Source organism: Salvelinus alpinus, chromosome 9 (genome assembly GCF_045679555.1).
Source record: "Salvelinus alpinus chromosome 9, SLU_Salpinus.1, whole genome shotgun sequence".
In the NCBI taxonomy this organism is placed as follows: domain Eukaryota; kingdom Metazoa; phylum Chordata; class Actinopteri; order Salmoniformes; family Salmonidae; genus Salvelinus; species Salvelinus alpinus.
The window spans coordinates 83,346,113-83,358,350 of NC_092094.1; the positions used below are offsets into that span (position 1 = coordinate 83,346,113).

At 48.4% G+C, this 12,238-nt stretch overlaps 1 protein-coding gene across 2 annotated transcripts in view; it reads left to right on the forward strand.

Annotated features, from left to right (window-relative positions):
* The window catches only part of LOC139530798 (signal-induced proliferation-associated 1-like protein 1), a 92,052-nt gene that overhangs the window by 45,252 nt on the left and 34,562 nt on the right, over positions 1-12,238 (forward strand). For both annotated transcript variants that reach the window (XM_071327501.1, XM_071327502.1), the window contains exons 2-5: positions 6,817-8,372; positions 8,622-8,752; positions 9,805-9,993; positions 10,276-10,450. In XM_071327501.1, coding sequence (XP_071183602.1) covers positions 6,932-8,372; positions 8,622-8,752; positions 9,805-9,993; positions 10,276-10,450 — 1,936 coding nt within the window. In that variant the 5' untranslated portion in view covers positions 6,817-6,931. The remainder of the gene's footprint in view (positions 1-6,816; positions 8,373-8,621; positions 8,753-9,804; positions 9,994-10,275; positions 10,451-12,238) is intronic.

The window sequence follows — 12,238 nt, forward strand, 5'->3', positions numbered from 1 at the left end:
CGTTGAAAACCAGATATAATTCAATATCCAGTTTGTTTACAAATTAATAATTGACATGTTGGATTCACGTCTCCATCTCAACCAAACATCAGCGTTAAAGAATAGGACTAAATCATATCAAACTTTGAATACACTTTAAGGGGGTGGGGAGGGAGTTTGAGAAACCCTGCAGTACAGTAGGAGGTGCTGCCCAGCCTTTTTCTTTCTGATAGTGGATATAACGTTGAATATCAGACGTTGTTTCCAGAGTACAAATTCAACAGGTTTGTCTATGTTGAAAATGAATTACCGTGATGACATAATCCTGCGGTTGACACCCTCAAAACAACAATTTACGTTGATTACTTTTTGCTAATCTAATGCATTTCCCACAAAGATTTCACGTGCCAATGCATTGACAAATTCTGTTGAAACAGTGTTAGTCTGCCGTTAGTCTGCCGTAGGCAGAGAGTGAGTGAAGTCGAGGATGTATATGGGCCTCTACTGTCTTGTCTTTTCCTATGCCTCTGCTCTGTTCGTGGGCTGCAGCAGTGGGTCTCTCATCACAGTGGTGGCTGACTCAGACCTTACCTCACCTCTCGTTTTCCCTGTACTCCTCCTACCATTCTCGGAAGGGAAGGAGTGTGGGAGAGAGTATATTGCTGAGGAGTCTTTTTCTTTCAAAGCTATAATTCTCTCTGCTCAGTTGGTGCATGACCTCTTGGTCCTTGCTCGCTGTGGAGGAGTTTGTGGTTGAGCTGTGAGTTTGTTTTCTGTTTTAGTCCTTGTGAATACGAGGCTAGCCAGTGATGTTGGTTGCATGTCATTCTCTGGCAGCTCATCTGTCAGACAGAAGTCATCTGCTGTGTCAGGTGCATGTCATGTTAGTCAGGGATTAGAGCTTGACTCACTTGATTAGACACACTTCATCATGTCCCAATGTTTGACTCACACACACGACATGGCCTTTTTTGGATTGGCCCATTTTGCCTTCCTTTGCTTATCTCTGATTATTTATCCTCTTCTCCTCCCTTTCTAATGCCTCTAGCACAGTGCTTCCCAACTCTGGTCCTCCAGTACCCCCAACAGTACACATTTTTATTGTAACCCTAATTTCAACTTGTCAACTAATCATCAAGCCCTCAATGAGTTTTTTAAAAACCTTTTTTTACCTTTATTTAACTAGGCAAGTCAGTTAAGAACAAATTATTTTTTACAATGATGGCCTACCCCAGCCAAACCCTCCCCTAACCCGGAGCTGGGCCAATTGTGTGCCGCCAATTGTGCGCCGCCCAATCACAGCTGGTTGTGATACAGCTTGGGATCGAACCAGGGTCTGTAGTGACGCCTCTAGCACTGAGATGCAGTGATTTAGACCGCCGTGCCACTCAGGAGTTGAATGAGGTGTGATTGTCCAGGGCTACAACTAAACTGTACTGTTGGAGGTACTGGAGGACCATTGTTAAGAAACACTGTTCTAGCATACACCTTCTTTCCCTCTCTCCCCCACCCCCATTTCCCATCTCTCTCTCTCCCCCACCCCCCTTTCCCATCTCTCTCTCTCCCCCACCCCCCTTTCCCATCTCTCTCTCCCCCACCCCCATTTCCCATCTCTCTCTCTCCCCCACCCCCCTTTCCCATCTTTCTCTCTCCCCCACCCCCATTTCCCATCTCTCTCTCTCCCCCACCCCCATTTCCCATCTCTCTCTCTCCCCCACCCCCCTTTCCCATCTCTCTCTCTCCCCCACCCCCATTTCCCATCTCTCTCTCTCCCCCACCCCCATTTCCCATCTCTCTCTCTCCCCCACCCCCCTTTCCCATCTCTCTCTCTCCCCCACCCCCTTTCCCATCTCTCTCTCTCCCCCCACCCCCATTTCCCATCTCTCTCTCTCCCCCAACCCCCTTTCCCATCTCTCTCTCTCCCCCACCCCCATTTCCCATCTCTCTCTCTCCGCCACCCCCTTTCCCATCCCTCTCTCTCCCCCACCCCCCTTTCCCATCTCTCTCTCTCCCCCACCCCCCTTTCCCATCTCTCTCTCCCCCCACCCCCTTTCCCATCTCTCTCTCCCCCCACCGCCCTTTCCCATCTCTCTCTCTCCCCACCCCCATTTCCCATCTCGCCCTCTCTCCCCCACCCCCCTTTCCCATCCCTCTCTCCCCCACCCCCTTCCCATCTCTCTCTCTCTCCGCCACCTCCCTTTCCCATCTCTCCCCCACCCCCTTTTCCCATCTTTCCCTCTCTCCCCCACCCCCTTTCCCATCTCTCCCTCTCTCCCCCACCCCCTTTCCCATCTCTCCTTCTCTCCCCCCTCTCCTCTCTGTGATTCATTAGGTCCTCTTAGTGGCTCCTACACAATCAAGGTCAGCCTCTTATCAAAGGCCTCTCTGTACTGGAGATGAGGCACAGTTTTCCACAGGACAGAGGGAACTTTGTGCCAGCTGCCCACAGCCCAGTGGGCCTGTTGGAGGAGAGGAGTAGGGAGACAGGGAGAGGTAGGGAGGCTGAGTGATGCCTCTTTAAGAGTTGTGGTGTGGGCCAGGCAGTCCCATTCAGTGAGCCTCACTAGGCCAAGCAGCTAAAGTTGAAGTGATTACAGCTTGTAGGCCAGGGATTCTGTTCTATTCTGCTCCATTGTTGGGGGTTTTGTTAACACTGAAGCAGGGCACTGGGAATCTGCTGCCACTCTGTTCATGGAAACAGCTAGAGGTCTCCTAGGCATTCCCGGACATGTTGTTGGTTCTCTCATGGGGGCGTAGCTTGGCCTCCATGGGGCTCAGGCTGACCAACAGGAGTGTGCCTCTCACCATTGTAAGCTGGCATCAGTGAGCCCTGGCTGGGAGTTACCTGGGTAACGTCTACACTACTGAATGTGCCCTCACAAGAAAATCACAAGGAAATGCTTTTACTGGGAGCTTTTAGAATACCTTGGAAAAGTGCAAGGTTCTCATCTCAAATTATTCTAATAATTAATTCCCCAAGTGTTCTCGCCAGTGGCTTTGATGTTGTGTGCTTGGTAACTGGGTCTGTGTATCTGCTTAATAACACAGTAGACTGAAAGCACCTGGCTGTGCAGATCACTCATAAGGCTATATTACCCTAGCTGGCACAACAAACCCAACCCCTCCTAGTCTCCCCAGTGGCAGCCATGATGACATGACCCCTGTCTCTCTCTCTCTGTCTGAGTGGTGCAGCCTAATACTCATTTGTCCCCAGGCCCAGTGGAGCAGCTGGGAGGTCAGAGCCCCAATTACAGGAAGTTAACCTCACTTAGTCAACAGGCTTACAGTGCCTCGACATGTCCCACTGACATGCTAATATACACTACCGATAGGGAGTAGGGAGCCAGAAGCAGAAGCTTCATTCACTTTCCCCCAGTTTTTTTCCTCCTCAGTTCTCCTCACACATTCTCAGGCTCTCCCCACCCCTGGCTAAAGTCTGAAATTGAGGTTATGTGAGGAAACGTGAGCATAGCATTATGCATGCATGTACACACACACCGGCCCCTCAAAATGTCTTTTGGAAGCCAGATTAAGGCCTGTGGCTGTGTGTGTTATGGTTCTATTTATCTGTCCCTGTGGACTCTGCTCTGTGCAGCAGGCAGGCAGCGGGCCCAAAGCTGCAGTGATTGAAATGCGGAGTGCAAACAGGACAAGGTTTGCCATGCCATGGCTAAGTGTCCATCCATTATAGCGGAGCGCTAGCCGCACAGCCCGGCCCAGCCAGGAGGAAGGAACCTCTGCTCTTCATGCACCGTGAGCGCCACCAACCACAGTCTCCATTACCCTATTTATTATAGCTTGGATTTCATCATTCATGATATGACTTACTAACAGTCCAATGTGAAACTGATGCGGAATAATGAACTTCATGTACAATAATGATATTATGTTATGATGAATTAAGATGCTATTTTTGATCATTTTTGTAGACTGTCTGGTGCAGGAGCAAATCGCAGTGCATTTTGAGATTTCGATATAGAGCCTGAAATGGAGCGAGTCTACATCAGTCCGAGCAGTATTCATGTTCTGATTAAAAGTCAATGAAACAGTGTGATATCCAGTTTGTTTGTTTATTTGTTTGTTTAGCATTTATTTATCTCAATCTGGCTGCAAGCATTTACACTACTTATACTAGATCCAATAAGATCATTAAGCACATCAGGAGGGAGGCTCAGACTGGTGCCCAATGTGCACAGTTGTAGGAGCTTTCTTTTGGTGTCAAAAACTCCCTTTTGTGAACTCAATGTGTTTATCAGCTCACTGGGGATGATTAGCCTGGAGCACTAGGCACCCCGGAGGAACTTTAGAGCACGGTTCGGCAACAGACAGGCACGCAGGCCGAAACCGGCCCCCCAAAGGTTTCAGCAACAACAACAACAAAAAATCTAATCAACAGGAATTCAGCAACAAAATGTGTTTCATTTAGGAAATTCGTTCACCAAGTATTCCCACGAAAAAAGAAAAAAAAAGAGACTTGATCCCTGCCATAGAATATAGCCTATATTTGTTTTGGTTCCTAATGCATTGTATTTTATTCACAGTATTTCTATTGGTGCAGAGTGTACGTATGGCACTCCTTTCAGAGTGACAATTTAACCCATCTCGCTGGGGTCACTGGCTTACAGTAGCAATACTGATGGCTCCTGGGTAATATGGACTGGTTGTGTGGATAGAAAATGTATTTATTCATTTATTGTGTTTGGAGATTCTTAGTGGCAGAAGCATTTATTTATACTGCTTTTGATTTTCTTTCAGCTTGTAATCATTTCTGACACATTTTCAATTTAACATGCTTAGAGAACGTGTTCATATTTCTGGTGTCTCATCAAGTAAATCAATTCGCATACATGTGTAACAGTTTAACTTTAGTCCGTCCCCTCGCCCTGGGCGCGAATCAGGTACCCTCTGCACACAACAGTCACCCACGAAGCATCGTTACCCATCGCTCCACAAAGGCCGCGGACCTTGCAGAGCAAGGGGAACCACTACTTCAAGGTCTCAAAGCGAGTGACGTCACCGATTGAAACGCTATTAGCGCGCACCACCCCTAACTAGCTAGCCATTTCACATCCGTTACACTCACCCCCCTTTCGACCTCCTTCTTTTCCGCAGCAACCAGTGATCCGGGTCAACAGCATCAATGTAACAGTATAACTTTAGTCCTTCCCCTCACCCCGACCCGGGCGCGAACCAGGGACCCTCTGCACACATCAACGCCAGTCACCCACGAAGCATCGTTACCCATCGCTCCACAAAAGCCGCGGCCCTTGCAGAGCAAGGGGAACCACTACTTCAAGGTCTCAAAGCGAGTGACGTCACCGATTGAAACGCTATTAGCGTGCACCACCGCTAACTAGCTAGCCATTTCACATCGGTTACACATGTCAATGTCTATTTCCCCTGAAAGTGTTACTGTTTTGTATGTATGAAGTAGTGTATGTGTCTGTATGAAGCAGTTTTCTCTGATGTGTGAATGTGTTTGGCATGGAGAAATGCAAGCCCATCACAGCATTGACAGCCAGTGGCTAATGTGATCACAGCTTGTGTGCTGCAGGACTGACTGAGAGGAACCGTAATCTCTCCGAGTGTCTCGCTGCCAAATTGGCTCAATCTGCCAGGGAGAAACATCAGAGTTCTCTGCTGTCGGCTTTCGAAGGGCCTTTTTTATGTGGGCTCAGGATGTTTGATCCAGTAAACTGTATCTCAGCAATTTGATTTGGTGAACCTGCTATCCATAGCATGTGAAGGGACTTCATAGGGATCACTAGTCCAGCGTCAGTGACATAGAGAGGGGAACAGGAGCCCTGCCTCCCAGCTGAACACACTAGGCTATATCGATCAGATAATGTACTCTGGACAAGATTCGTTGATAGATCAAAACCTCACATTTTGTTTAACACTTGATATATAAATAGTTAATTGTGTATTCTATTGGTTTATTGAATTACCTAATAGTCTACTTTGGGAGTTTGTTACATGAATGTAATGATTAGGTTGAAGGCATAATTCTGCTCAGGTTGGATTTGGCTGAGCTTTCATGTTTCCCCCAGATGTTAATGCTGAAATTGGTTTGAAAAGTAGAGCCATTATATGAAATTGAAATGTCAGTGACTTTTTACTGTGTCAGTTTGCCAGGAGGCAAAAATCCCATCCAAATATGACTCTGCAGTCTTGTTTGTGAAATCTAGATATCCCTTTCAACCCTGAAGAATAGAAATGTCTGCATGTTTGTAAGGCTGTCCTGGAGTTCCTAAAAGCATCTATCTGACTGACTCTGCCGATCATAAATACCCCCCGGACATGTCAGGAGAAAGTACGCCTGGAAAACCCCGAATTCTGGAAAGAGATAGGCCATTTCTAATTTAGCAAATGCCTCGAGAAAAAAAGCAAAACTTTTTATTAAGAATTTCGATTTGGGAAATAAATTTGTTCTGCAGCCATTTCCTACTCCCACACAGTCAGTCAGATGATTAAAGTTGGAGAACATTAGCTTGCTTACTCAAGGCCCAAAGGGAGATTAACTAATTAGACACAGTCCAATACTTTCCACTGTGCTGCCTGCTAGTCTGCAATAAAACCTAGGAGCATGAGAGAGGCCACATCAGTAACAGGGCACTGCACACAGCCAATTATCAGGCAGGTAGCCTATGTCACTGTGTCATTGTCTACCTTTCCAGACCAGAGCTATTGGTTTCATTTTCAACACCAGTTAGGCAGCTTACATTCCCAAACTGTTTCCACTCTTCGCCTGGTTAGAGAAAGTTGGTGTTAATAGGAAATGAGAGGGTATGCAATTATTGAGTTTACAGTATGTTCTAATACCAAACCTATTTTCAGGTTGTAGCCAGTTGGAGTGAGATGAGAGCCCAGTGGAGTAGCAGACACACTGAGCATCCAGCCTAGCCATGCCTTGCTGCTGAGTGCCCTGGTGACCAGCTCTGGCCTTGGCACCATGACCAGTCTGAAGCGCCCACCCATGGACCACATCGTGGGGGGCTCTATCCCAGCCATCGACGAGTTCTACACCCGCCACCTGGCCAACGGAGGGGCACGCATAGACAGCGCCCACCCTCCAGGGGGCCCGGGGGTGCCTAAAATGGGGGTACGGGCACGGGTTGCCGAGTGGCCCCCGAGGAAGGACCTGGGTGCTCTCTGGCAGGTTACCACAGAGCCAGAGTCCCCAGCCTTGGCCGGAGGTGGGCAGAGCCACCTGAAACTATGTCACCTGATGAGCCCCCAGGACGCATCCATGCTCCGCAGCATCCACAACACACTGAAGAGTAAAACCCAAGGGGCCAGCTACAGCCCAGACAGCCGTTACCTGTCCCCCACAGACTACAGAGTCCCCTCCCACAGAAACATCCGCCGCATCCGCCAGCGCAGCAACAGTGACATCACCATCAGTGAGCTGGACGATGGCGGGGACAGTGGGGAGGACTTGGGCCCCTCAGGGGCAAAGTGGTCCCCACTACACAGAGAGTATGGCAGCACCTCCTCTATAGACCAGCACGGGGCGCCAGGGGAGAGCTTCTTTGAGATGCTGAAGGGCTACCAGGGGGACAAGCCTGACCAGCGCAGCCCTGCACCAGACAGACTAGAGGACTTGCTGACTGCTGGGCTCAAGCAGGCCTCCATAGAACTACATGAGGAGACTAGTGAGAGCCAGACATCCAGCAGAGTCAAGGAGAGAGAGAAGCCCCCAAAGAGACGCTCCAAGTCAGAGACAGGGGGAGAGTCTATATTCCGTAAACTACGCAGCGTGAGGGGGGAGTCGGACTCACCACGGGCCGGCTCTGATGCTGAGGACGGTCGGTCAGAGGACTGGGTAACCCCCCTCAAGCCATGGGTGTGCCAGAGGGGCTTCTCCCACTACGACGTGCAGAGCATGATGTTTGACCTGAATGAGGTGATCCAGAGCAGGCAGATGGCGGCGGGGAAGAGGAAGAACACCACCACAGGGGCGTCTGCTGCAGCTGCAGCCTCCAACACCTCCACTGTGTCCTCCACCCAGAGCCTGGCCTACAGCTCCCCCGCTGGCAGCCAGGAGGAGCTCAGTGCCGGGGCCAGGGACAGCCCCAGCATGGGCACCGGGGACGAGCAGAGCAACGAGATGCTCCTCAGCTGCCCCTGTTTTCGCAATGAGATTGGGGCCAACGGAAGGCGCACGGCAGGAGCCGGGCCCCCCAAACAGGGGAGTGGGGGCTCGGGGACCCTGGGAAGCGAGGGCAGTCAGTTTGAGTCGTCCCTCAGCTCCCACTGCACTAACGCTGGGGTGGCAGTGCTAGAGGGGCCCAAGGACAGCCCCAGTTCCCTCAGTGACAGAGGCAAACACTACATCGTAGAGCATGTGGACCTGGGAGCTTACTACTACAGGAAGTTCTTCTACCTTAGAGGTGAGATAGACTCAGCTGAACATACACTTATGTATCCTCTCAAACTTATTCAGTTACAAACATTATACAGTACATGAAGTACTATAACACTAGAATGTGTAACATAAACAAATAGTCCTACACAGCCCACTGTGTAATACAGTTTCCAAATTCAAATGCATGAAGTGTATGTTTATACATAGCTGTCTACTTCCCTTTCTCTCGCTCTCTCTTGCTCTCTCTTTCTCCCGTTTTCTCTCTCTCCCTCAGAACACTGGAACTACTTTGGGATGGACGAGGCTCTGGGTCCGGTGGCTGTGAGTCTGCGCAGGGAGAAACAGGAGGAGCACAACGAGCACGGCCAGCAGTACAACTACCGGGTCATCTTCAGAACATCAGAGGTCAGACAGCTAGCCTCCTGGCTTTACAAATGCTCTCCCTGGACCATGTAACTTATAACAACGTTAGCAGTTAATGATCCTGCTAGATAGATTGAGATTTATGGAATTGTTATCAAATCCAGTCACGTTGATTGTCTGTAGATTTGTTTTTCTGTAGATCAGTAACTCTCCCCTGTGTCTGTCTTCCTGGTAGTTTCACGGTAAGACTAGCTGGAGGTGAAACTCAGCTCTCCATCCCTCTCTGCTGATTATGTAAGAAGCCCAGAGGGCATCAGCTGTTCCCTCAGATCAGCACTGTGTAAAGAAACTATAGAAAGCGCTCTCATCCTCCTCACATCTCCATGGCCTGTCAATGCTACACAACCTCAAACCACTATAGAGAACTCTCCTTTTACATTTCACTGGAAAATCATTTGCTTCATTAAGTTGGAAGGTTGTGATTTTAGTTATGGAGTGACTGCGACACAGCACCATTACATTTCCAGCTATAGATTTAAGGCACCTGCCCTGGAGTGTCCAGAGATGGTTGTCTGGGGGTTTTCCCTGGGTTGGAAGGTGGCCAGGTGTGGGTGAATAGACCCTCCAGCTCTGTGTGAGACACCCCAGGGCCCCAAACCTGGGGAACACTGTCCTTTTGTTAGGGCCCTCTCCTAGGAGTGTGGGAGAGAAAATTCCCCTCCGTTCCAGCTGTATAAGATAGCAAGTGATTGAGTTCACGGCCTCTGCTGAACACAATGCACACTCTGTGCACATATTATGCGTTGCTGAACAACCCCAACCCCACCCTCAGCTTTCTGCCCCCAGGCCAAAAGTTTGATTCATAACTGTACCTTGTTCTTCTCTGTTGTTTTATGTCAGATTCCTTTAGATAAATAGTTATGAACTTACTCAGGAGAAGTTAGGGTGTTTGGGAAGCAAAACCGACCTGTTCATTTTGGCTATCACTTTGTTCCATCTTGATGTGAAAGTTCCATGGACTGGGGATTCCTGAGGCACATTCCTCCTCTCACACCTCTTTCTCTTCCTCTCCTTATTTTCATCCCTCCATCCAGTTGACCACACTCCGGGGGTCTATTCTGGAGGATGCGGTGCCCTCGTCCTCTAAGCATGGCACTACCCGGGGGCTGCCCCTGAAGGAGGTGTTGGAGCACCTGCTACCAGAGCTGGACGTGCCCTGCCTCCGCTTGGCCCTCAACACGCCCAAGGTCACAGAACAGCTGATGAAACTGGATGAGCAGGGGGTAGGAGGATACATAAACACTACATAAAACACTCCCTGAAGAGCCCAGCCGTGCTACAGCTATATGCTGTTATTGGGCCAGTTATCATATTTCATAGCTATTTTGATTGGCACTATATGTTGGAACTATATCATGCTATAAAATTAGGCTTGTCTGATCTCGTATAGTTTTTGCACTGCAAACATCTTTTAACGTTAAATCTGTCACTCTCTCTTCTCTCTCCCCCTCTCTTCCTCCCTCCCCCCTCACTTTCTCCCCCTCTCTCGCCCTCCTCCTCTCTAGCTGAGTTTCCAGGTGAAGGTGGGGGTGATGTACTGCAGGGCGGGGCAGAGCAGTGAGGAGGAGATGTACAACAATGAGACGGCGGGCCCTGCCCTGGAGGAGTTCCTACAGCTGCTGGGGGAGAGAGTCCGCCTTCAGGGCTTCACCAAGTACCGCGCCCAGCTTGACACCAAGAGTACGCTCACACACACACACACATACACACACACACACATACACATACACACATACACATATACACACACACACATACACACACACACACACACACACACACACACACACACACACACACACACACACACACACACACACACACACACACACACACTAGCAACGGTAGTAAAAATTGATAAAAGGTCAAAAATACAGTTCTGATGAATGTAACAGCTACATAAGATGGTTAACTATTTTAGAGTTTTAAAAATCCATCCTTTTTATCACAATTGTATAATGAGAGACAGAAAATCTATGGAATCGAGACATTTTGGTGGGACTTCAGGTATTCAATTGAAGGTTAAATATAAAATGTTTTCTTATTTGAAATGACACATGGCAACATTTTTTAACCATATACGTCCCTTTCATATGTTTTGTTATTATATTGATAGAATAATAACTTTCGGAAATAACAACTAATTTGCATATACAGTGCATTCGGAAAGTATTCAGACCCCTTGACTTTTTTCACATTTTGTTACATTACAGCCTCGAGTCTTCTTGGGTATGACGCTACAAGCTTGGCACACCTGTATTTGGGGAGTTTTTCCCATTCTTCTCTGCAGATCCTCTCTATCTCTGTCAGGTTGGATGGGGAGCATTGCTGCACAGCTATTCGATCGGGTTCAAGTGGCTCTGGCTGGGCAACTCAAGGACATTCAGAGACTGTCCTGCTGGAAGGTGAACCTTCCAACAAGAAGTCCTGAGGTCCTGAGCGCTCTGGAGCAGGTTTTCATCGGGGATCTTTCTGTACTTTACTCCATTCATATTTCCCTCGATCGTGACTAGTCTCCCAGTCCCTGCCGCTGAAAAACATCCACACAGCATGATGCTACCACCATGCTTCACTGTAGGGATGGTGCCAGGTTTCCTCCAGATGTGACGCTTGGCAATCAGGCCAAAGAGTTCAATCTTGGTTTCATCAGACCAGAGAATCTTGTTTCTCATGGTCTGAGAGTCCTTTAGGTGCCTTTTGGCAAACTCCAATCAGGCTGTCATGTGCCTTTTACTGAGGAGTGGCTTCCGTCTGGCCACTCTACCATTAAGGCCTGATTGGTGGAATGCTGAAGAGATGGTTGTCCTTCTGGAAGGTTCTCCCATCTCCACAGAGTAACTCTGGAGCTCTGTCAGAATGGCCATCGGGTTCTTGGTCACCTTCCTGACCAAGGCCCTTCTCCTCCGATTGCTCAGTTTGCCAGGCGGCTAGCTGTAGGAAGAGTCTTGGTGGTTCCAAACTTCTTCCATTTAAGAATGATGGAGGCCACTGTGTTCTTGGGGACCTTCAATGATGTAGACATTTCTTGGTACCCTTCCCCAGATCTGTGCCTCAACTCTATCCTGTCTAGGAGCTCTACGGACAATTCCTTCGACCTCATGGCTTTGTTTTTGCTCTGACAGGAAGAGTCAGATGAGGAAAATGTTTTATGTAATCCATTTGAGAATAAGGCTGTAACATAACAAAATATGGAAAAAGTCAAGGGGTCTGAATACTTTCCAAATGCACTGTACATGTGGGCATAATTGAATTAATTAGCATGAAGTTACTCTATCCAACCAGCTATTTCTAAGGTACCACCCCAAAGAGAATTTGTAAACGCCCCCTCACAATATCCTGTCAACATTCACCATGGCTTTTACCCAAATATGTGCAACATTACTTATTCATGATTGTCATCTAGAATATTAACTACGAGGCAGAAATGTTTTGTATCAAAATAGCACCCACTTGAGCAATGCATATTTA